Genomic DNA, 26,139 nt, shown 5'->3' with positions numbered 1-26,139 from the left:
GAAGGAGGTCCGTCCCGGAGAGGGGCAGCTGGAGTCAGGACGGGACTGAATGCTCCAGGGGCCCCCAAGTGCTACTTCGGCCCCTGGGGGCGCGGGCTCAGATCAGTCCCCCGCATCCGACTCCTCGGCCCCCTGGGCCGTCTGCGCGCTTCCTTGGGTGCCCCGCACCGCAATGCGCGCCTGGGGTCCAGAGAGTCCCGCGCGAAGCCAGACCTTTCGAGAGGTCCCAGAACATGTTCGGGAATAAAATTAGGACGAATGAGCTGAAAACTGACGGTGTTGCACAAGACCTGGGTCTTGTCCGCAGGGACAGACGAATCGAAAGGACACTTTCTTATTTCTTTCACCAGAATACCATCGTCGGAGGCTGCTGGGGCTCCCCCAAGCGCGAACACCCGCGGCCGTTCTCGGGGTCCGGTCATCACCCCTTTACAAATTAAAGCACCCGCAAAAGGAGGCAGAATCAAACTTCTCGAATTGGGGTGGGGGAGGGGGACGCGAGAAAGCGGAGGCTTAATTTTCTGCCTCGCGCTCGACCCAACGCCCCCACCGCCTCACTTCCCGGAAGCAGATCCCCGGCGGCGGATGCCGCAAGTCGAGCGGGAGTTCAGGGGCTGGAGGCGTCGGGAGGAGACGCCTGCGGAGCGCGCCGCGGGAGCCTGGGCCGCCGGGGAAGGGCTGGAGTCGGGCTGGGGAGGACCGAAGGACGTGGGGTTGCGCCCGGATCTCCCTCCCTGAGTGTGTGTGTGTGTGTGGGGGGGGTGAGAACTGTAAGCTTCAAAAAATTAATCAGAAAACAGAGAAGCGATAAATACGATCCCCCTTGGGGCGCCGGGGTGGCTGAGTCGGTTAAGCGGCTGCCTTCGGCCGGTTATAATCCCAGGGTGCTAGGATCGAGCCCCGCGTTGGGCTCCCTGCTCGGGGGGGGGGGGGGAACCTGCTTCTCCCTCCTTCCAGTTCATGGTCTCTCTCTCGCTATCTCTGTCTCTCTCTCTCAAATAAATAAATAAAATCTTAAAAAAAAAAAAGATCCCCCCTCTCCCTCCAAAAAACCCCCACCTGTATCCACCAAAAGTAACCAAGGCTGTTGTCCTTGCAGAACTGGGTTTCCGGGTCTACAGAAACCATACTGGTGGGTTGTCCCACTGTTTCCCGCGCGGTGCCCCGCCCTGTGAGGTATCGCTCAGTTCAGCGGATATAAGACCCGGGGCACCGCGCAGTCAAGGTCTCGGTTGTGGGCTTGGGAGGCTCGGTCGCGCACTTCGGGAGTGAGGAGCTCTGCACAATAGAAACCTCGGCGGGTAAGGAGTCCCCCCGCGCTCGTTTGCACAGATCCTCCAAAAGCTCGGCTTCTTTCCCTCCTTAGGTCTGCGCCGGTTCCCTGAGCTCCCCTGAGCTCCCGGAGCTCCTCCCCGCTCGGGACGTTTGGTCTGCTCTCGGTAGCAACTTCCAACGACAGGCGAGCAGTGGGGGATCCGCAAGCTGGGGAGGCTGCGAAGGCCGGGTGCGCAGGGGAGGAGGGTGGGGCGCGCGGCCTCACAGCCTAGATCTTTCCAAACAGAGCTCGGTAATATTTCCCCACTGTTCAAGAGGGCGAAGAACTCTCGAGGAAGGAACCAAATCAGTTTCCGGGGCTCCTGAAGGTGAAGCCAGTGAGGTTGTGGTCTGCGGATAAATAGGGTCAGTGTCCATTTTATTACGAGAGACTGTGTTCCGAGGATGCCTGTAAGCCCCTGGCTTGCAACGTCAGTCTTCAAACAACAGCATCGGGCAGGGTGGGAAGACCCGGAACGGTCCGGGAAGCCCTGTATCCCCCATTAAGTGGCCAATAGAACCCCCGTGGGTTCTGTCCACAGAGGCTGGGCTGCTGTGAGTGACTCCATCCCCCCTTTTGCACACGACTGTGGTAGGACCCAGAAGGGAATCCTTGAGGACGAGTGCTGGAGGGAGGGGACGCCGGACACGGTGGCGCCTCACTGATGGCGGATCTCAGAGCGAAGCTTCTACAAGGAGGTGGGGGCCCTGGCTAATGTTGGCGAGGCTATGCCTTCGGCAGAAGCGAAAGTTCCTGTGGCCACATGAGCAGCTAAGCCTGAGCGTCCCGCGTCCGAAGTGTTCCTTAAAATGTCACAAAACTTTTCAACTCTTTTGTTTAAATAAGAAAATTAACAATCACAAGTTTTAGTACCTACTTGCAAATCAAAGAAGAGTGAAATATGATGGTCGGTTCCTGGCCTGATGCTGAAAATGCACAGGTGTTTATGCCTATCAGAAAACAGAAATCAATTTCAGTATTATTATCGTAGCGACAAGACATTAAGTATACAACCATTCATAGTTATAGTAGCTCTTCAGGCTAATGGACATGACCATGGGCCAGAGCAACAGTCTCTGAAGACCAGGTACCTTAGAGGATTCCCCTGCTAGGAAAAAAAAAATCTACAAGGGCAACTTTATGAAATGCAATACTTCCTGCTTTTATGCACCTGTATTGGAAGGGAGAGCGTTTTCTTTCGTTTTGCTGAGGTCATTTTCACTGGCACTTAGGAGGCCCTGCTGATTGCCACTGAGAGGGGACTTGGCAGGCCTGGTAAGTACAAATCCACAATTTGCAAGGGAAAAGACAGGGTGGGATGGTTGTTACTAGCAACTGAGCATGGAACATACCAAGGTGTCCATCTGGAGCATAGCACAGTTTGGGACGCCGATACATAATTCTATCAAAGATATAGTATCTATGGAAAAATTTCAGTAATAGAAGGCACATCGATCTCCCACTGGTTTTTGAGCTAATTATATATATTATAAAAATACGTTGTACTTATCTTTTCACCATCATTCGTGTAATTTTTAATAGCTCTATTGGGTTATTAATGACACAAAATAAACTGCACATATATTTCTTTAAGTAAGCTCTATGCCCAACATCGGGCTTGAACTCAGACCCCAAGGACAAGAGTCACATGCTCTACCAACTGAGCCAGCCAGGCGACCCTAAACTGCACATATTTAAAGTGTACAAACTGAAGCTAGCGCTGCAGTCGAGGTAGTAAACATAGCTTATCAGCCCCCAAGTGCCCTTTTATAACCCCTACCTCCCACTCTCCTGTCCTTCCCACCACCCTGAGCCACGGTTGATTGGTTTTCTGTCACTATAGATTAATTGGCATTTTCTAGAATTTTATACAAATGGATGCGCTCCCCTTATACAAGTAGCTATGATATGTACTGTCTTTTTGTCTGGCTTTTTCCACTCAGAATAATTATTTTGAGATTCATTCATGTTGTGGGTACCCATAGTTCTCTCCTTTTCCTTGCTGAGTAGGCTCCCATCATATGGACAACCCAAATTTGTTTCTGTTAGTGGGCATTTGGGTTCTTTCTAATCACATTCAGGTACAGGTCTTTGTAGGGACTTAGGTTTTCATTTTTCATGGGGAAATACTTAAGTGTGAAATGGCTGAATCATATGGTAAGTGTTTGAAACTACCAAACTCTTTTCTAAAATGGTTGTATTTCTGTTTCTGCCAGGAACCTATGAGACTTCCATTTTCTCCGTATCCTCACCAGTAGCTGGTATAGTTAGCCACATTAGCCATTAAAATAAGTGTGTAGTGCTAGCTCATTGTCGTTGTTTTTTTTTTTTTTTTTTTTAAAGATTTTATTTATTTGACAGAGAGAGACACAGCGAGAGAGGAAACACAAGCAGGGGGAGTGGGAGAGGGAGAAGCAGGCTTCCAGCGGAGCAGGGAGCCCGATGCGGGGCTCGATCCCAGGACCCCGGGATCATGACCTGAGCCGAAGGCAGACGCTTAACGACTGAGCCACCCGGGCGCCCCTCATTGTCGTTTTAATTGGCATTTCCCTAATGACTTAGGATGTTGAATAATATTTCATGTACTTACTTGCTCTCCGTATATCTTCTTTGGTGAAATATCTGTTCAAATCTTTTATCCATTTTTAAATTGGGTTTTCTGTTTTCTTATTCTCCCCTTCCAAGAGTCCTATATCTAATCTAGATACAAATTATTTATCAGATATATCATTTGCAAATATTTTCTTCTGGTCAAGGACTTGTATTTGAAAATACAAAAGGATGAATTCTTTTAACGGGTGTCTTTCAAAAAGATGTTCTTAAAATCCAATGTATATTATTTTTTTTCTTTTATGTAGTGTGCATTTAGTAACATCTCTAAAAAAATGTTTGCCAAACCCAAGGTAAAAATATTTTCTCCTATGTTTGCCTCTAGAAGTTTTGAGGTTGAGAGGCTGAATATATAAATGGACACTGGCCAGACCATATGTAAGCACAGAACTCTTTTTTTTTTTTTTTTTTTAAGGAGAGAGAGGGCATGTGAAGGGGTGGGGAGGGAGAGGGAGAGAGAGAATCTTAAGCAGGCTCCGCCCCCAGCACAGAGCCCCACAAGGGGCTGGATCTCACGACCCTGAGATAGTGATCTGAGCTGAAATCAAGAGTTGGTCACTTAACTGAACCACCCAGGAGCCCCTAAACACAGAACTCTTGACCCACAACGTGGCAGCAACCACCCCTGGAAGCCAAACCACAACCCTCGCAGCAAAAGTGGTCAGGACTTGATTTTTTTCTTTTTAATTTTAAGATTTATTTATTTATTTGAGAGAGAGAGCGCGCACAAGGTTGGAGGTGGGGCCAAGGGAGAGAGAAACTCAAGCAGACCCCACACTGAGCACAGAGCTGACGAGGGGCTCCATCTCAGGACCCTATCATGACCTGAGCTGAAACCAAGAGTGGGTAGCTTAACTGACTGCACCACCCAGGCGCCCTAGGACTTAGTTAATAACTTCCAGCTTTTCTGATATTTGTCTCCGCTTCCAACTCAGAACGAAACAGAGAAAGCTAAACAGGCTCCCAAACCGTCACAGAAGATGTACCACTTGTAGTAAGCTCACTTCCAGTTTCCCTAGAAGACCAATCTCAAATCAGAGCATCCCTGAGCCTCCCCTCTCTCTGTCTCTCTCTCTGTCTCTCTCACTATAAAGCTTTCCCATTCCTCTGCCTGCTTTTGAGTCTCTGCCATCACAAGTGATGGTGGCTGACTCCCTTGTTACAGTGAGCTCTCCATAAATAGCCTCTCATTATTGTCATTTGGGCAGTATTCACTTAGTTCCACATAGTCTTAGGTTTTACATTTAGGTCTATGACACATTTTAAATACATTTTTGTAAATGGTGTCAAATATGAATTCATTTCTTTCATATGTGGATATCCAATTGTGTCAATCCTATTTGTTGAAAAAAATTAACACTTCCTATCTGTATGTATATGGGTCTATTTCCAGACTCTTTATTCCATGAATCTATTTATTTGTCTTTATACTGGTTCTACACTATCATGGTTACTGTAACTGTATAATAAGTTAATTAATTGAAATCAGTTGATGTTAGTATTCCAGTTTTATTCTTCTTTGAGAGGGTTAAATCTTTAAAATATCTTATATATTTACCCTTGTAGTTACCATTTCCAGTGGTCTTCCTTGTTTTGTGTATATTCATTTTCCAACTAGTATCATTTTCCTCTTGACTGAAGACTTTCTTCACCATTTCTTACATTGCATTCTTTTTTTTTTTTTAAGATTTTATTTATTTTTTGACAGAGAGAGAGACAGCGAGAGAGGGAACACAAGCAGGGGGAGTGGGAGAGGGAGACGCAGGCTTTCCGCGATGCAGGGAGCCCAGAACCCTGGGATCATGACCCAAGCCGAAGGCAGACGCTTAATGACTGAGTCACCCAGGCACCCCTTACATTGCATTCTTAATAAATTCTTTCAGCTTTTATATGTCTGAGAAAGTTTTTATTTCACCTTCTTTTTTGATTAATTTTTAAAATTGAGATGAAACTCACATAACAAAAATTAATCATTTTAAAGTGAACAAATCAGCAGCATTTAGTACATTCACAATATTGTACAACCACCACCTCCATCAAGCTTCAAAACATTTTCATCACATCCGGATAAAACCCAATTGAGGAGCTACTTACCATTCCCCTGTTCTCCTAGCCTTTGGCAATCAACCATCTTCTTTGTTTCAATGATTTTATCCATTCTGGATATTTCTCATAAATGAAATTTTATGATATGTAGCTGTCTTAGTTCAGGCTGCTATGACAAAAATACCATAGACTGGGAGGTTTACACAACAAACGTTTATTTATCACAGTTCTGGAGGCTAGGAAGTCCAAGATCAAGGTGCTGGCAGATGTGGTATCTGGTGAGGAAACTTCCTGGTTTGCAGACAGCTGCCATGGTGGAAAGAGCAGAGAGAGAGGAAGCAAGCTCTCTTCTCTCTCTTCTTACAATGACACTAATCTCATCATGAGGGCGCCACTCTAATTACCTCTAGTTACCCACCTGCTAATCCATCCCAATAGGGGTTAGGGTTTCTTTTTCTTTCTTTTTTTTTAAGATTTTATTTATTTATTTGACAGAGAGAGACACAGCGAGAGAGGGAACACAAGCAGGGGGAGTGGGGGAGGGAGAAGCAGGCTTCCCCTAGAGCAGGGAGCCCGATATGGGGCTTGATCCCAGGACCCTGGGATCATGACCTGAGCCGAAGGCAGACGCTTAATGACTGAGCCACCCAGGCGCCCCGGGGTTAGGGTTTCAACATATGAATTCTAGGGGGACATAAATATATGGTAAATAACAGTGATCTTTTGTGTCTGGCTTTTTTCACTTAGCATAATGTTTTCAAGGTTCATCCGTGTTGAAGCATGTATCAGTACCTCATTCGGTTTTTTTTGTTATTTTTTTTTTTAAGATTTTATTTATTTATTTGAGAGAGAGAGAGCACATGAGAGGGGGGAGGGTCGGGAGGGTCAGAGGGAGAAGCAGACTCCCTGCCGAGCAGGGAGCCCGATGCGGGACTCGATCCAGGGACTCCAGGATCATGACCTGAGCCGAAGGCAGTCGCTTAACCAACTGAGCCACCCAGGCGCCCTTTTTTTGTTATGTTAATCACCATACATTACATCATTAGTTTTTGATGTAGTGTTCCATGATTCATTGTTTCCGTATAACACCCAGTGCTCCATGCAGAACGTGCCCTCTTTAATACCCATCACCAGGCTAACCCATCCCGCCACCCCCCTCCCCTCTAGAACCCTCAGTTTGTTATTCAGAGTCCATAGTCTCTCATGGTTCGTCTCCCCCTCTGATTTCTCCCCTTCATTCTTCCCCTCCTGCTATCTTCTTCTTCTTCTTTTTTTTTAACATATAATGTATTATTTGTTTCAGAGGTACAGGTCTGTCTGTGATTCAACAGTCTTGCACAATTCACAGCGCTCACCATAGCACATACCCTCCCCAATGTCCATCACCCAGCCACCCCATCCCTCCCAACCCCCACCACTCCAGCAACCCTCAGTTTGTTTCCTGAGATTAAGAATTCCTCATATCACTGAGATCATATGATACATGTCTTTCTCTGATTGACTTATTTCACTCAGCCTCATTCCTTTTTAGGGCAGAAAAATATTCTATTGAATGGATTGTAGAATATTTTGTTTATCTGTTCATCTGCTGATAGACATTTGAGTTATTTCCACCTGTTGGCTATTGTGAATAGTTCTCCTATGAACATTCATGACCTATTTGAATCTGGCAGATTTGAGTACCTGTTTTCAATTCTGTTTGGTATGTACTTTAGAGTAGAATTGCTGGGTCATATGGTAATTCTATGTTTAACTTTTTGAAGAATCTCCAAACTACTTTCCACAATGGTTGCGTCATTTTGCATTCTCACCAGCAGTGTATGCTGATCCCAATTTCTCTAAATCCTCACTGACACTTATTTTCCTTTTATCACCACCATCATCATCATCATCACCATCACCATTCTTTTTTTTTTTTTTTTTAAAGATTTTATTTATTTATTTGACAGAGAGAGAGATAGCGAGAGCAGGAACACAAGCAGGGGGAGTGGGAGAGGGAGAAGCAGGCTTCCCGCCGAACAGGGAGCCCGATGTGGGACTCGATCCCAGGACCCTGGGATCATGACCTGAGCCGAAGGCAGACGCTTAACGACTGAGCCACCCAGGCGCCCCACCATCACCATTCTAATAGGTGTGAAGTGGTATCACATTGTGGTTGTGGTTTGCATTTCCCTAATGACTAATAATATTGAGCACCTTTTCATATGCTTAATGGTCTTTGTTCCTCTTCTTTGGAAAAACATCTGTTCAAGTCCTTTGTCCATTTAAACAATTGATGGTCTTTTTGTTATTAACTGAATTTTTGAAAGGCATTCTCCCTGGTATAGAACTCTAGGTTCATAATTCTCTTTTTTTCTTTCATTGGTTTAAAGATTTTGATCCATTATCTTTTTGCTTTGTTTCTGACAAAAAATTCTAACGTCATCCTCTGTTCTTCTTTGTGTGATGTATCTTTTTCCTCTGGTTGCTTTGAAGATTTTCTCTTTATCTTTGGCTTTAATCAACTAAATTTTGATGCACTTTGGTGTAGTTTTCATGTTTCTAGTACTTGGAGCTTGTTGAATATCTTGGATCTTGATCTTAATTTTTTACAAGTTACATCAAATTTGGAAATTTTCCAGCCATTATTTCTTTAAAAATATTTTTGTTGTTTTAGACAGGAAAGTAGTCTGGTCCCTGGTATTCTGTTCTGTCTGGGAAGAAGTCTCATATATGTAGTTTTGAAAGTCAAAGTTTCATAAGACATAGTGAGAAAATCAGTGGCCCTTTACTCTGCCTCCTTCTTCTGCTCTCTAGGCAACCTCTTGCCTCTTTGGCTTTTTCTTTCAACAATTTTAAATATATTTCTAAACAACATGCTCATGCTCACACATCTCCCCTGCCCCTTTTAGATACTGTCTTTTTCCAGAGCTGATGATCTCGCTCCCTCACATTTCACTACCCTTTCACACTTCACTACCCTTTCTCTCCCCACATCCTGCCACTATGATGATATCATCATTTCTGATCAGAACAATATTCAGAGTTGATAACATTATGACTGTCATTTTGTTTACAGCTATGCCATATCATGGCTTATGGCTATGTTTTCTCTTTTATACTATTTTTCATTTTAAACTTAGAGTTATTGTCTTATCTTTGTGTTTACATATTTTCCTAAGTCCCTATTACTCATCCACCCCCAAACTCTCTACCTCTTCAGCTGACTAACTCATTAAGCAGTCCATCAGTTGTATAGTCTCACGTGCCACCCACTGAAGCCTGCTGCCATCTTGCTCCCATTCTGGCTGGTAATCCTCTAGGCCTGCCCCACAGCTGTCACTCTGGGGTCTCCCTTCGCACTTGTCCAGGGGATTGTGTTTGCTTCTCTCTTGGGTTGCATCTCTTGTTCCCTGCATCGAGCTTTTGAGGAAGGAAGTTGGGGGGAGTGTCAGATAGCATGACAGCTTGGTTCACAGCAAAGTACCCTTGATAGAGGACTGTGTAATGATGTGTGCGTTGGTCTAGTGGCTCCTTCTCTTTCCTCGGTTGCCACAGATGAATCGAAGATTGGCAGCTGTGGGGATGTGCGTCACTCACACTTGCCCTTCTGTCCTGAGGTGTGGTTGCAAAGATGGTGTGTCTGCACCCTGTCACTCAGTTTAGGAAATGTCAAAAGCCCACCTTTACCCGCCAGCTTGGTTGATCCAAACAGTCAATAATTTGTCTGTTAGTTTCAAACAAATTATATATATACTTATATTTAATTTACATATATTTTTTCATGAGATGAGAACTGCTTGGACCAGGGAAAGCTAAAGGGTCTGTTCCATAGCAACAATGACAAATTACCTACTCAATCAGATTTGCTCCTTCTTCAAATTGGGCTATAAAATAAACTAAGAATTGCCCAGGTCTCAATGGGAGCAGTAAGAGCACCAAGAAAAGCAATAAACATCAGCACACTCCAGAGACACCTCTGACAGTGAAAGCCTTCCATTTACATTCCAGCTTCAGTCCTCATGTATCTACAATTTCTTGTTTTCTGCAGGTGAACCAGGAGACACTGCCCTCAGAGATCTTGGTACAAACAGTTACTAAAATTACAGCGTAAAAATAGCCTCTTGATCATTTCTCTGGTGGTAGTGGGCTTCCAGCAGACTTAGCTCCTCCACCTGTCCTCCACACTTATTTCATGCATGAGCCTGGCTTCAAACTCTGTGGGCAGAAAGGAAGTGACCAACTAAAGAAAAGTGGCCTCAAACTGTCGGTTTTCTCACTTCCCCTATTCTTGTCCTATTCTAATGGTTCTATCTTCCTGTTTTTTTAGGAGAACCTTTCACGGTAGGAATAGGACAAGTGCTGAGAAGATGAGTGTCAAGGTGGATTTGGAAACACACTTTGCCGAATGTGTCTTAAATGTAGGAAAAGTCATCCTTGGGAATAAGCAAAGGAACGAAATGAAGCCTCAATTGCAGAAGAAACAGAATAAAATCATCATGAATGCAATATGTGCTCTACTGAATTCTGGTGGCGGAGTGGTCAAGGCTGAGATTGAGAACAAAGACTACAATTACGAAATCCATGGAGTAGGATTGAAAATGCCTTCAATTTTTAAAGGCTATTTAGATGAGATGCAGCAGGGAGACCTCTTTTTGATTTTTGTGAAGTCATGGAACGCCGAGGCCTCTGGTGTACGGCTGGCAACCTTGTCCTCCAATTTGTACCACAGATACAGAGCATCGACTGATGTCATGAATTCTCAGGGAGCACTGATGTTCCTCAAAGGGAGAACTCAGACTCTTGTGAATACTAATGATTCCAATTCGTTAAGTCCCCAGAAAGTTCGGGTTGGTGTACAAAATGATGGTAACATAAGGGCCTCAGCTGCTGCTTTATTTGCTAGAACTCACCTTCAGTTCCTAGAAAAGCTCAACTTTACTAAGTCCCTCCACGTTGAATTTAAAATGTTCTCAGCAGAGGTGTCCCAGTGCTTTAACGAGAGTCTCCCCAGTTGTGTGTCTGCATTTGCAAACACCGAAGGAGGGTATATATTTTTTGGTGTGCATGATGAGACCAATGAAGTCGTTGGATGTGAAAAGGAGAGAATAGATCTTGTCACCTTGCGTCATTCTATTGATTGCTGTATTAGGAAACTACCTGTCCATCATTTCTGTACACAGAGGCGTGAGATAAAATATGCTGTCAAATTCCTTGAAGTGCACAATAAAGGGGCCCTCCATGGATATGTCTGTGCAGTCAAGGTGGAACGATTTTGCTGTGCAGTGTTTGCCAAAGTGCCAAGTTCCTGGCAGGTGAAGGACAATCGTGTGAAACAGCTGGCCACAAAGGAATGGATAGCTTGGATGATGGAGGCTGATCCAGGTCAGGGAGAAGAATCAACAACGATTGCAATGTTTGCTGGGGGCAAGGGGGAGAGGTGGGGAGGGAGGAAGGGGGATATTATTTTAGAATCTAGGGAAAGAGAGGTACTCTCTGCATTGCAGATGCTTGATTTATTATTTCCAATTGCTACAGTTGGTAGGTCACTGCCCTTCATTCCCTCTGCCCATTTTGAATACCCAGCATTCAACAAAAAGATGTTGCCTTGGGCTAGTAGACCTACTAGAGGTTGGTGCAGGGGGCTGTCTGACCTAGTAATTTTTATTTTCATACCCTTTCTTGTGTTCTTATTCAGGTCTCTTCTTTTCCTTTCTGAATATGAATTCATTTAATTATTTAGGAAATTCCTTTCCACATGTACATATGTGTCCTCTTTAACTTACTGCCACTTTCCCCTGCCTTTCCATTCTTGTTGCCTGAATTAAACATTCTCTCTTTCTCATTGCCCCACTTCCATTCTGATCTCAAATACGACCTATCCGTGGCTGGCCCCCTCCTTTCTGACTTTTCCTTTTCAGAGCCAACACTAACCGTGACTGATAAACCAGAGCAAGTGTTGGTGATGTGTATCCCCCTTGGAAAAGGAAAGCTCAAGATGAAATTAGACAAAATAAATTAGTGGTAACTTCTTCAGAAGTCCAGAAAAACAAAGTCCATTTCAGAGTCTTCTCAGAAATCTGTATCTACTGACCTTTATACCTTCTAATCCTACATTTAAAAACATAAACATTCTAAAAATATAAAGTTTGTTTCAATAGAATACAATTAAAATTAAAAATGAAAACTATTGCTCCATACTGGTACGTCCCCCCACTCCCCCAAGATATAAGTAGGCTTTCCTAAGCTGACTTAGGATGTAGACACAAGGATCTGTGGGCCAAAGCTTTGAGTTCCAAGATGAAGTGAAAGGCTTTGCAACACAGCTCAGCTATAAGTTGGCGTCTGCCTTTTTGCATATTGAACTCTTGCTTCTTGTTTCCTAAGATCTTTCCAGATTTTCTGAGATGGTCCTTGCACTGAGTTTGTCATCCACCACACCACGTAGCAGGACTGTGTGCACTCATAAGAATTTGGAACGTCTGAAAGAACAGCAAAAACGTTACTTTCCAGGTAATTCATCTCTGGTTGCTTTGGAATGTGTTGGTTGTTCATTCATATGCAAAAAAGAATAAAACTAGACTTCTATTTATATTACATATATATGCTATTTATATAAATCATTTCCAGAAGGTTTAAGGACTTAAATGTCAGGAACAAGCCTTTTGAACTTTTAGAAAGAGAGAAAGAGATGTCCATGAATAATTTTGTGTCATTGAGGTAGGAAAGGATTTCCTAAACTAGACGTAAAAGTATTAACCTTAAATGAAAAGATTGATAAGTTTCACTACATTAAAGTTAAGAACTTCTGTTCCTCAAAAGATACCTTAAAGAGAGTGAAAAGATTCAACTAGAAGAAGATTGCAAATCCACGTAGCTGACAAAAGATTGGTATCAAGAATATATAATGAACTTACACAATTTTTTAAAAGGACAAACTACCCAGTAGACAAATGAACAATAGTGATAAAGATGTATTTCTCAGAAAAGGAAATGCATATATCCAATGAACTTACGAAGAGATGTTCAACCCATCAGCAATGAGCGAAATGCACATCAAAACCACAAGTAGATACCATCTTAACACCATTTAATTGAAATACCAGATGTTGGAGAGGCTGTAGTATCAGAATCTGCTGTACATTGCTGCTATGAATTCAATGGGCTAAATCCCTTTGGAAAACAAATTTGGCATTACCTTGTATAGTTGGTCATTTGCATACTCTACCAGGTAGTAATTCTTTCTAGTTTCTAGCGCAAAATGTGTACGTGTGCATCAGATGTATATAATTGGAGAGATCCCTGTGACTTCTCATAGATCACTATTTGTAATAGCCCCAAACAGGAAACAACCAAATTATCTATTGTCACAACAATGGATAAATATATTGTAGTTTATTCACATAGTGGAATATTATTCAGTGGTGAAAATGAATGTACTACAAATATATGCAAGCACAAGGCTGAATCTCAGTGATATGTAAGTACCTTACTCATAGATTTACCCAATTCTTTTATTGATTGTATAGTGTTTCATAGTATTCCTAAACATGGATGTTATTAATTTTAGCTACTTTTATTGTGAAATATATTATACATACAGAAAGTACGTAGAACAAAGATATAACTTAATAAATAACTAGGCAGTGAGGAGCACCTGGTTGGCTCAGTTGGGGGAGCGTGTGACTCTTGATCTCAGGGTTGTGAGTTTGAGCCTCACAGTGGATGTAGAGATTACTTAAATAAATAACACTTCTAAAAAGTAGTTATTATGCAGTGAATCCTGTGTAACCACCACCTAGGTAAAAAAAAAAAAAAAAAAAAAATAGAACTTTGCAAACACCCCTGCTACAACTTCTTTAACCAGTCCTTTCTTTTATGGAATTTTATATATCTAATTTTTTCTATTTTATTTTATTTTATTTATTTATTTATTTTTTTAAAGATTTTATTTATTTATTTGAGAGAGAGAGAATGAGAGAGAACACATGAGAGGGGATAGGGTCAGAGGGCAAAGCAGACTCCCCGCCGAGCAGGGAGCCCAATGCGGGACTCGATCCAGGGACTCCAGGATCATGACCTGAGCCGAAGGCAGTCGCCCAACCAACTGAGCCACCCAGGCGCCCTAATTTTTTCTATTTTAAACAATGCTACAATATACATTTTTCTAAAAATGCCTTGAGGTATTCCTTAAAGATAAATTCCAAGCAGTAACAATCGCTTGTAAATTAGGTGAGCATTGCCAAATTGTAATTCAAAACATACAAGAATATACTTTCCCCAAATGGTATTACCATGGCATTTCTCTTCTAGAAGAAGCTTAGAATCATTTTGTTCCACCAAAAAGAGAAGGAGAAGTTGAAATTATTTTGATGATAACTACATGAAATTGATAAATGATTTGGGGGAAGAACTGTCACTTTACAACAGTGAATTTTCTTATAGTTGAACATGGGATGTTTGGCCACTTATTAAAGTCTTCTTTTACTGTATTTCATCAAACTTAAGAAAACAATATTGCACTATTATTTTATTTACCACTAAAAGAGAAAATATTACCAATTAAATTAGAAGATGTATCTTGATTTCAGAGATGTTAAAGTACATTTATAATCAGCAAAATATGATACATCTCTCAATCGTTTCAAAGTTTTATCTGTATTGTTACTATATATGTTAAATTTTATTCCTAGAAAGATAAGTCAGTCAGAAAAAGACAAATACCTATGTCACTCCTATGTGGAACTTAAGAAACAAAACGAAGAAAAAAAGAGACAAACCAAAAAACAGACTCTTAACTATAGAGAACAAACTGGTGGTTACCAGAGGGGAGGTGGGGGGGGAAATGGGTGAAATAGGTGATGGGGATTAAGAGTACATTTATCATGGGGCGCCTGGGTGGCTCAGTCGATTGGGCAGCTGCCTTCAGCTCGGGTTGTGGTCCCGGGGTCCTGGGATCGAGCCCCGCATCGGGCTCCCTGCTCAGCGGGAAGCCTGCTTCTCCCTCTCCCATTCCCTCTGTTTGTGTTCCCTCTCTCACTGTGTCTCTGTCTGTCAAATAAATAAATAAAATCTTTAAAAAAAAAAAGAGTACATTTATCATAATGAGCACCTAATAGAGAATTGTTGAATCACTATATTGTACACCTGAAACAAATATAACACTGTGTGTTAACTACACTAGAATTAAAAATTTTTTATTTGATTACTAGACTGAGATCTTTGTATGATAATAATTTCTGATTGTGAATTGCTGGCATGTGGGAAAGCTCTTAGTTTAAAAATATACATTATACCATTTCCAGACATTTTACTTAATAATCTTGTTAATGCAAATACAAAGAAAGTTTTGAACTAACTTTTCCTATATTTATACGTTATTTCTTCACTTGGTTTAATTCACTGGCCAACAGTTCCAAAATGACGTTAAATCAAAATAGTAAGGGGAGAAGCCCTTAGTTTAGTTCACTTTTTTTTTTTTTTTAAAGTAGGCTCCACACCCAGCATGGAGCCCAATGTGGGACTTGAACTCATGACCCTGAGATCAAGACCTGAGCTGAGATCAAGAGTCAGATGCTTAACCAACTGAGCCACCCAGGCACTCCCAGTTTATTCCACTTTAATAAAAAATAACTTTAGTATTTGTCTGATCCCAGACAAACTGTACTGGTATGCCCAATTACTTGCTGAATACTCAGTGTACCACAGGTATCCCAAACTGAGCATTTCCAAAATCAATCTTCCACTCTGACAATCTTCTATTTCTTCTGTATATTCTGCATATTATTCTGTATTAAGTATTCTTTTTCTGCCATTTCTTCCACATTATCTCTATGAATTGGAGAGTCCATCCTGCATCCAGCCAAGCACAGAAATCTGTGTTCATCCTTGTCTCTTCCCCCTACCCTGGATTCAAAACTCAAATTTTGTCTTTATTTGACTTTTTTTTTTCTGGGGCGAGGGTTCATAGATCTGCTTAGATTCCAAATTTGGGATTGTGATGCCAGAAGGTTTAAGAAACTTTTTTATACATATAAAAAAGCCAAAACTTTTTTTTAAAGAACACTTTTAAAAATTAATTTTAAAATTTACATGTATAAAAGGGACTTTTTTCTTATACAGTTCTAAGGGTCTTGAAATATATAGATTCATGTAACCACCACCAGAGTTAAGATACAGAATAATTCCATCACCCAAAAAAGACCCCTTCACACTGCCCCTCTGTGGTCAAGCTCTCCAATCCCTAGCCCTTAGCAGCCATTGATCTATTTTCCATCCTTATCATTTTGCCTTTCACAGAATGTCATGTAGGACACATCATATAGTTTATAACCTTTGCTAGGCTTTTCCCCCAGATTTATGGAGATATAATTGACATTTAACATCATGTGTAAGGTGTACAGCACGATTTTTTATTATTTTTTTAAAAGATTTTATTTTTTTAAGTAATCTCTACAACCAGTGTGGGTTTCAAACTCATAACCCCAAAATCAAGAGTTGCGTGCTCTACCAATTGAGCCAGCCAGGCACCCCCAGCATGATTTTTTCATACATGTATATATTGCAAAATGACGACCACAATTAGGTTAATTAACATATCCATCGCTTCACATAATTACCGAGTATGTGTGTGTGTGTGGTGAGAACATTTACGTTCTCTCTTAGCAACATACAGATATATAACACAGTATTTTTTTTAATTTTTTTTATTAACCTATACTGTATTATTTGTTTCAGGGTACAGGTCTGTGATTCATCAGTCTTACACAAATCACAGCACTCACCATTGTACATACCCTCCCCAATGTCCATCACACAGCCACCCCATCCCTCCCACCCCCCTCCACTCCAACAACCCTCAGTTTGTTTCCTGAGATTAAGAGTCTCTTATGGTTTGTCTCCCTCTCTGGTTTCATCTTGTATCATTTTTCCCTCCCTTCCCCTATGATCCTCTGTCTTATTTCTCAAATTCTTCATATCAGTGAGATCATATGATACTTATCTTTCTCTGATTGACTTATTTCACTTTGCATAATACCCTCTAGTTCCATCCACGTTGTTGCAAATGGCAACCTTTCATTTTTTGATGGCTGCATAATATTCCATTGTATATATATACCACCTTTTCTTTATCCATTCATCTGTTGATGGACATCTTGGCTCTTTCCACAGTTTGGCTATTGTGGACATTGCTGCTATAAACATTGGGGTGCACGTACTCCTTTGGATCACTACGTTTGTATCTTTGTGGTAAATACCTAGTAGTGTAATTGCTGGGTCATACGGTAGCTCTATTTTCAACTTTTTGAGGAACCTCCATACTGTTTTCCAGAGTGGCTGCACCAGCTTGCATTCCCACCAACAGTGTAGGAGGGTTCATCTTTCTCTGCATCCTCGCCAACATCTGTCATTTCCCGACTTGTTAGTTTTAGCCATTCTGACTGGTGTGAGGTGGTATCTCATTGAGGTTTTGATTTGGATTTCCCTGATGCCGAGCGATGTTGAGCACTTTTTCATGTGTCTGTTGGCCATTTGGATGTCTTCTTTGGAAAAATGTCTGTTCATGTCTTCTGCCCATTTCTTGATTGGATTCTTTGTTCTTTGGGTGTTGAGTTTGATAAGTTCTTTATAGATTTTGGATACTAGCCCTTTATCTGATATGTCATTTGCAAATATCTTCTCCCATTTTGTTGGTTGTCTTTTGGTTTTGTTGACTGTTTCTTTTGCTGTGCCAAAGCTTTTTATCTTGATGAAGTCCCAATAGTTCATTTTTGCCCTTGCTTCCCTTGCCTTTAGCGATGTTTCTAGGAAGAAGTTGCTGCGGCTGAGGTCGAAGAGGTTGCTGCCTGTGTTCTCCTTTAGGATTTTGATGGACTCCTGTCTCACATTGAGGTCTTTCAACCATTTGGAGTCTATTCTTGTGTGTGGTGTAAGGAAATGGTCCAGTTTCATTCTTCTGCATGTGGCTGTCCAATTTTCCCAACACCATTTGTTGAAGAGACTGTCTTTTTTCCATTGGACATTCTTTCCTGCTTTGTTGGATTTGTTGACCATAGAGTTGAGGGTCCATTTCTGGGCTCTCTATTCTGTTCCATTGATCGATGTGTCTGTTTTTGTGCCAGACCATACTGTCTTGATGATGACAGCTTTGTAATAGAGCTTGAAGTCCGGAATTCTGATGCCACCAGCTTTGCTTTTCTTTTTCAACATTCCTCTGGCTATTCAGGGTCTTTTCTGGTTCCATACAAATTTTAGGATTATTTGTTCCATTCTTTGAAAAAAGTGGATAGTATTTTGATGGGGATTGCATTGAATGTGTAGATTGTTCTGGGTAGCATAGACATTTTCACAATATTTGTTCTTCCGATCCATGAGCATGGAACGTTTTTCCATTTCTTTGTGTCTTCCTCAATTTCTTTCATGAGTATTCTATAATTTTCTGAGTACAGATCCTTTGCCTCTTTGGTTAGATTTATTCCTAGGTATCTTATGGTTTTGGGTGCAGTTGTAAATGGGATCGACTCCTTAATTTCTCTTTCTTCTGTTTTCTTTTTGGTGTATAGAAATGCAACTGATTTCTGTGCATTGATTTTGTATCATACCACTTTACTGAATTCCTGTATGAGTTCTAGCAGTTTTGGGGTGGAGTCTTTTGGGTTTTCCACATAAAGTATCATATCATCTGCAAAGAGTGAGAGTTTGACTTCTTTGCCGATTTGGATGCCTTTTATTTCTTTTTGTTATCTGATTGATGAGGCTAGGACTTCTAGTACTATGTTGAATAGCAGTGGTGATAGTGGACATCCCTGCCATGTTCCTGATCTTAGGGGAAAAAAATCTCTGTTTTCCCCCATTGAGTATGATACTCGCTGTGGGTTTTTCATAGATGGCTTTTATGATATTGAGGTATGTACGCTCTATCCCTATACTGTGAAAAGTTTTAACCAAGAAAGGATGCTGTACTTTGTCAAGTGCTTTTTCTGCATCTATTGAGAGGATCGTATGGTTCTTGTTCTTTCTTTTATTAATGTATTGTATCACATTGATTGATTGGCAGATGTTGAACCAACCTTGCAACCCAGGAATAAATCCCACTTGATCGTGGTGAATAATCCTTTTAATGTACTGTTGGATCCTATTGGCTAGTATTTTGGTGAGAATTATTGCATCCATGTTCATCAGGGATATTGGTCTGTAATTCTCCTTTTTGATGGGGTCTTTGTCTGATTTTGGGATCAAGGTAATGGTGGCCTCATAAAATGAGTTTGGAAGTTTTCCTTCCATTTCCATTTTTGGAACAGTTTCAGAAGAATAGGTATTAATTCTTCTTTAAATATTTGATAGAATTCCCCTGGGAAGCTGTCTGACCCTGGGCTCTTATTTCTTGGGAGATTTTTTATTACTGCTTTAATTTCCTAACTGCTTATGGGTCTGTTCAGGTTTTCTATTTCTTCCTGGTTCAGTTTTGGTAGTTGATACATCTCTAGGAATGCATCCATTTCTTCCAGATTTTCTAATTTGCTGGCATAGAGTTGCTCATAATATGTTCTTATAGTTCTTTGCATTTCTTTGGTGTTGGTTTTGAGCTCTTCTCTTTCATTCATGATTTTATTTATTTGGGTCCTTTCTCTTTTCTTTTCAATAAGTCTGGCCAGGGATTTATCAGTCTTATTAATTCTTTCAAAGAACCAGCACCTAGTTTCGTTGATCTGTTTTACTGTTCTTTTGGATTCTATTTCATTGATTTCTTCTCTGATCTTTATTATTTTTTTCTCCTGCTGGGTTTAGGCTTTATTTGCTGTTCTTTCTCCAGCTCCTTTAGGTGTAGAGTTAGGTTGTGTATTTGAGAACTTTCTTGTTTCTTGAGAAAGGCTTGTATTGCTATATACTTTCCTCTTAGGACTGCCTTTATTGCATCCCAAAGATTTTGAACAGTTGTATTTTCATTTTCATTGGTTTCCATGAATTTTTTTAATTCTTCTTTAATTTCCTGGTTGACCCATTCATTCTTTAGTAGGATGCTTTTTAGCCTCCATGTATTTGAGTTCTTTCCAAATTTCCTCTTGTGATTGAGTTCTAGTTTCAAAGCATTGTGGTCCGAAAATATGCAGGGAATGATCCCAATCTTTTGGTACTGGTTGAGACCTGATTTGTGACCTAGGATGTGATCTCTTCTGGAGAATGTTCCATGTGCACTAGAGAAGAATGTGTATTGGAATATACTGTTGCTTTGGGATGGAATGTTCTGAATATATCTGTGAAGTCCATTTGGTCCAGTGTGTCATTTAAAGTCTTTATTTCCTTGTTGATCTTTTGCTTAGTTGATCTGTCCATTTCAGTGAGGGGGCTGTTAAAGTCCCCTACTATTATTGTATTATTGTTGATGTGTTTCTTTGATTTTGTTATTAATTGGCTTATATAACTGGCTGCTCCCATGTTAGGGGCATAGATATTTAAAATTGTTAGATCTTCTTGTTGGATAGACCCTTTAAGTAGGATATAGTGTCCTTCTTCATCTCTTATTACAGTCTTTGGTTTAAAATCTAACTTGTCTGATATAAGGATTGCCACCCCAGCTTTCTTTTGGTGTCCATTAGCATGGTAAATGGTTTTCCACCCCCTCACTTTAAATCTGGAGGGGTCTTTGGGTCTAAAATGAGTCTCTTGCAGACAGCATATCAATGGGTCTTGTTTTTTTATCCAATCTGATACCCTGTGTCTTTTGATTGGGGCATTTAGCCCATTTACACTCAGGATAACTATTGAAAGATAGGAATTTAGTGCCATTGTATTGCCTGTAAGGTGACTGTTACTGTATATTGTCTGTGTTCCTTTCTGGTCTATGTTACTTTTAGGCTTTCTCTTTGCTTAGAGGACCCCTTTCAATATTTCTTGTAAGGCTGGTTTGGTGTTCGCAAATTCTTTAAGTTTTTGTTTGTCCTGGAAGCTTTTTATCTCTCCTTCTATTTTCAGTGACAGTCTAGCTGGATATAGTATTCTTGGGTGCATATTTTTCTCGTTTAGTGCTCTGCATATATCATGCCAGTCCTTTCTGGCCTGCCAGGTCTCTGTGGATAAGTCTGCTGCCAATCTAATGTTTCTACCATTGTAGGTTACATATCTCTTCTCCCGAGCTGTTTTCAGGATTTTCTCTTTGGCTCTGAGACTCGTGAATTCTACTATTAGATGTCGCGGTATTGATCTATTTTTACTGATTTTGAGGGGGGGGTTCTCTGTGCCTCCTGGATTTTGATGCCTGTTTCCTTCCCCAAATTAGGGAAGTTCTCTGCTATAATTTGTTCCAATATACCTTCTGCCCCTCTTTCTCTTTTTTCTTCTTCTGGGATCCCAATATTCTAATGTTGTTTCGCTTTATGATATCACTTATCTCTCGAATTCTCCCCTCGTGATCTAGCAGTTGTTTATCTCTCTTTTTCTCAGCTTCTTTATTCTCCATCATTTGGTCTTCTATATCACTGATTCTCTCTTCTGCCTCTATCCTAGCAGTTAGAGCCTCCATTTTTTATTACACCTCATTAATAGCCTTTTTTATTTCGACTTGGTTAGATTTTAGTTCTTTTATTTCTACAGAAAGGGATTCTCTAGTATCTCCTATGCTTTTTTTAAACCCAGCTAGTATCTTTAAAATCATCATTCTGAACTCTAGTTCCGACATCTTACTAATGTCTGTATTGATTAGGTCCCTGGCAGTCCGTACCACCTCTTGTTCTTTTTTTGAGGTGAGTTTTTCCATCTTGTCATTTTGTCCAGAGGAGAATAGATGAATGAGAGATCAAAATGCTAAAAGGTTAACAACGACCCCAGAAAAATATACACGAAACAAATCAGAAGAGAGCTGAAACTGGGGGGGAAAGAAAGGGAAAAAAAAAAAAAAGAAGAATATGATCAAGCTGGCGAATAGAACAGAGCCACAGACTAGATTTTGGATGTATTTTGGTCTGTTGGAAGAAATTACCTCCCAAAATTTTAAAGAAAGAAAAACATATATTTACAAAAATAAGGTTAAATACTTTGAAGGGATAGAATATGACTAAAAATGAAAATTAAAAAAGATTTTTAAAAAGGAATTGATAAGATGTTGGTTGAAAAAGGAAAGAAGAAAAATTCAACTAAAAAAATAGAAAAAGAAAAAAATAAAGAGCTATAAAAAAATTAACTTTGAAAGACTAAAGAGGGGCGCCTGGGTGGCTCAGTTGGTTGGGAGGCTGCCTTCGGCTCAGGTTATGATCCCAGGGTCCTGGGATCGAGCCCCACATCGGGCTCCCTGCTCAGCGAGAAACCTGCTTCTCCCTCTCCCACTCCCCCTGCTTGTGTTCCCTCTCTCGCTGTGTCTCTCTGTCAAATAAATAAATAAATCTTTAAAAAAAAAAAAAAAGAAAGACTAAAGAATCATGGGAAAAAAGCCATGATTCTATGTGCATTATTCCCCTAGCGCTGGAGTTCTGCCGTTCTCACTGATCATGGTAAACTTGGTCTTGTCTGGGTGTTCTCGCTGATCTTCTGGGGGAGGGGCCTGTTGCCATGGTTCCCAAATGTCTTTGCAGGAGGCGGAATTGCCCCGCCCTTGCCCGGTCAGAGCTAAGTAATCTGTGCAGGTTTGCTCTTGGGAGCTTTTGTTCCCTGAAAGCTTTCCCTACAGCTTTGGAGGACGAGAGTGAAAATGGCGGCCTCCCGATCTCCACCCCGAAGGAGCCAAGAACTCGGGGCCCCACTCCTCAGTGTGCCCCCAGAGAAAAGCAGTCAGTCACTCCCATCTCCCCGGTCTCTGGCCACACTCCGTGTTCACCCGGCCTGTGACCGAGCATTTCTATCTCTGACACCCGACTTGGTGTGGAGTCTCCAAACCCAGCAGATCCCTGTGGTGCGTTCCCACGCCGCTCCTCCCGGGGAAGGAAGGTGAGTCTCCCCGGATCTGCCGCTTGTTGGGTCCCTGCAGGAGGAGCAGTGGCCCGACTGTGCCGCGGATCACGGTTTATGGCAACCCCGAGCTGAGAGCCCACGCCTCAGCTCCGTCTCTGCAGCTGGCTTCCCCGCTCCGATACCTGGGAGCTCTGCTGCCCTCAGGCACCCCCGGTCTTTCTGTGACCCCGAGGGTCCTGAGACCACACTGTCCCACGAGGGTTCCACCCCCCACTTAGCCACCGGAGTGACGTCCCTCAGTGGAGCCGACTTCTAAAAGTTCTGATTCTGTGCTCCACTGCTCTGTCACTTGCCAGAAGCGGCCAACAGAGGCCCCTCCCCCGCTGTCTTATCTTCCCAAATATCATCTCGGATTCACTTCTCCACACGTCCTACCTTCCAGAAAATGGTCGCTTTTCTGTTCAGAGAGTTGCTGCTATTCTTTTCTTCCATCTATTGAGTTTGTAGATGTTCAGAATGGTTTAATCCCTATCCAGCTGAATTCCTGGGACCAGCTCCTCTGCCATCTCACTCCTCCCACCTATACCACAGTATTGTTAACACTAGTCAGTGTCGCCAGGTGTTAAGATGGCACTATAAGGCCTTGTTCCCCATCCTCATTTCCTCCTTTGTGCTATTCACAACACAAACTTATTGGAAGTGCTTGCATGGACCTTGCTGTTTCTTATCTCTCTGCTTTACTCATGAGTCCCCTTTTACCTGTCTCTCTATTCTCCCAACCTTCAGAAGGCTAACTGACAGCCATCCCTTAAGAAGCAGCTCAGGTGTCTCCTTTTTCATAAAGACTTTCATATTTTCTTTTTTCTCAAGGTGTACCTCTCGTTGATGATTGCATAATTCTCTGTGCACTTCTTTCCCGTTGCATTTACCACTTTGTATAATTATTGTTTCTCTCTGTTATGCCAGTCAGTTATCAGCTCCAGCAGACTGGGAATTGCTTGATCTTTTCATTACTAATGCATGCTAGTACTGATACATGGTTGGGCCCAAATATGGAGTGAATCTATTACATATAATGATGATTACTAGCTTGTCTTGGGATTCTCTAATTTATTCCAATTCTTTTGCTGTTTAGTATTATCAGACAGAGTGGTGTATACTCCAGAAAACCTCTACAAGGAACTGTTCTCAAAACATAAAGGACTCAGAGACTTAATAAATAAGGAAATACGCCCTTTCTCTCAAGGAATACTGATTTTTTCTCGAAGCTGGGCTGTGGACTTGGGTCTGCCAGAGAAGCAGGGAGTAATCTGTGATGCTCTTCTGCTTTCCCAGAACAACATCCCACTCCTCTACACCATCCTCAGTGAGTGTGATGCAAGCTGGAAGAGCTATTCTATGACAGTCGCCCGTACCTTAAAGCAGAAGCTGGTGAACACAGGTGGCTACACTGGGAAATTGTGCATCACTCCCTTGGTCTTCCTGCTGAATCCTGATAGAACAGCAGAGACTCTTCATTGTTCAGATTTGCAAATTTACCCCGAGTCCTATAACCTTACAACCACCCAGCACATGGAAGCTCTGTTACAGTCCCTTGTGATAGTCTTGCTTGGGTTCCGATCTTTCTTAAGTGAAGAGCTGGGCTCTGAGGTTTTGAACATACTCACAGATAAACAGTATGAGTTGCTGTCAAAGAACATTCGCATGACCAGAGAACTGTTTGTTCATGGCTTACCTGGATCAGGGAAGACCATCCTGGCTCTTAGGATAATGGAGAAGATCAGGAATGTGTTTCACTGTCAACCAAGTGACATTCTTTACATCTGTGAAAATCAGCCCCTGAGGAAGTTTGTGAGGTATGCAGCCTAACTATATCCATTTTCATTTTTTGGAGTAACTTTGACTGGTTTGGCTTTAAGTTCACATGCTAAAATTCATATTGTATTTACTATGTCCAGAAGAGTTTAGGAGTAGAATTGATGGGTGCCTGGGTGGCTCAGTTGGTTAAGCCTCCGACTCTTGATTTAGGCTCAGGTCATGATCTCAGGGTTGTGAGATTGAGCCCTACATCAGCTTCTGCACTGGGTGTGGAGCCTGCTTAAGATTATCACTCTCTCTCTGCCCCTTACCCCTCTTTAAAAAAAAGGGGGGGGGGTAGAATTGGCTTCCTTTGTTTGAGTGGGGAAACCTAACTATGTTTCTTACATTTTCAGCAAGAAAAACATCTGCCAGGCAGTGACCCGGAAAACCTTCATGAAAAATGACTTTCAAAAGATTCAGCACATCATCATTGATGAAGCTCAGAATTTCCGCACTGAAGACGGAGACTGGTATGAGAAGGCAAAAAACATCACTCAGAGAGAAAACGATTGCCCAGGAATTCTCTGGATCTTTCTGGACTACTTTCAGACCAGCCACTTGAGCCACAATGGCCTCCCTGCTCTCGAAGCCCAGTATCCAAGAGAAGAGCTCACTAGAGTGGTCCGCAATGCAGATCCAATAGCCAACTACCTACAAGAAGTAATGCAGGAGATTAAAGAAAATCCTCCACCTAACATCCCCTTGGGGTCCCTGGAGATGGTTCATAAAGCTAAATGGGCTCAGGGTATTCCAGGCAACTTTGAGATTATGGAGTACTTGGACTTGGAAGAGATGGTTGTCCAAGTAGCAGAGAAATGTCAGTTTCTCTTTAGGAATGGTTATTCTCCCAAGGACATTGCTGTGCTTTTCAGCAAAGCAAGTGAAGTGGAAAAATATAAAGATAAGCTCCTAAGAGCAATGAGGAAAAGAAAAGTATCTCAGCTCAATGAGGAATCTGACCTGTTAGTACAGATCAAGGATGCATCAGATATCATGGCCAATCACATTGTATTGGACAGTGTCCGACGATTTTCAGGCCTGGAAAGAAACATCATATTTGGGTTCAACCCAACAGTGGCCGAGCCAGCTGTTTTCCACAATCTTCTGCTCTGTTTGGCTTCCAGGGCGAAGAAACATCTCTATATTCTGAAGGTTTCCATTTGACAGGAAGATCCCAGTCTAAGAAACAATTAGGAAGCTCTCATCTCTAGTTAACCATGAAACCATGTGACCTAAACATTTAATCATTAAATATTTAATGAGCACTCACTCTGAGGCGTATATTCTTCTCGGTGCTGGGGGGGGGGGGAAGGGTTAGTGATAGGGTAGCGAATAAGATAGACAAGATTCCTTCTTTGGGGCAGAGGTAAATCCTAGACAAGTACACAAATACAAGTACAAGAATTTCAGATAGTTACATCAGAGTAGTAATTGGAGGTGCCTGAGAT

General features: G+C 41.7%; 1 protein-coding gene across 3 annotated transcripts; it reads left to right on the top strand.

The window, feature by feature from the left end:
• Positions 1-1,172: 1,172 nt before the first annotated feature.
• SLFN5 (schlafen family member 5) lies at positions 1,173-25,949 on the top strand. 3 transcript variants are annotated; one of them, XM_032429148.1, is made up of 6 exons: positions 1,173-1,301; positions 1,857-2,590; positions 10,281-11,335; positions 12,338-12,463; positions 23,967-24,687; positions 25,045-25,949. In XM_032429148.1, the coding sequence occupies exons 3-6, from the start codon at positions 10,321-10,323 to the stop codon at positions 25,853-25,855; spliced, it is 2,673 nt and encodes an 890-aa protein (XP_032285039.1). In that variant the 5' UTR covers positions 1,173-1,301; positions 1,857-2,590; positions 10,281-10,320; the 3' UTR covers positions 25,856-25,949. The 3 variants fall into 3 exon arrangements, with proteins under 3 accessions (XP_032285039.1, XP_032285038.1, XP_032285037.1); XM_032429147.1 differs by lacking the exon at positions 1,857-2,590; XM_032429146.1 differs by lacking the exons at positions 1,173-1,301; positions 1,857-2,590 and adding an exon at positions 4,154-4,303.
• The last annotated feature ends 190 nt before the right edge of the window (positions 25,950-26,139 follow it).

The sequence above is a fragment of the Phoca vitulina genome, unplaced genomic scaffold, assembly GCF_004348235.1.
Source record: "Phoca vitulina isolate PV1807 unplaced genomic scaffold, GSC_HSeal_1.0 scaffold40, whole genome shotgun sequence".
Lineage (NCBI taxonomy): Eukaryota > Metazoa > Chordata > Mammalia > Carnivora > Phocidae > Phoca > Phoca vitulina.
This window is presented reverse-complemented; position numbering and strand designations above follow the sequence as displayed.

Coding starts and splice junctions, on each gene's coding strand:
- SLFN5 (XM_032429146.1), top strand. Junction 11,336..12,337: donor GATGATGGAGGCTGATCCAG/GTCAGGGAGAAG, acceptor TTGTTTCCTAAG/ATCTTTCCAGATTTTCTGAG. Junction 12,464..23,966: donor GCAAAAACGTTACTTTCCAG/GTAATTCATCTC, acceptor TTTGCTGTTTAG/TATTATCAGACAGAGTGGTG.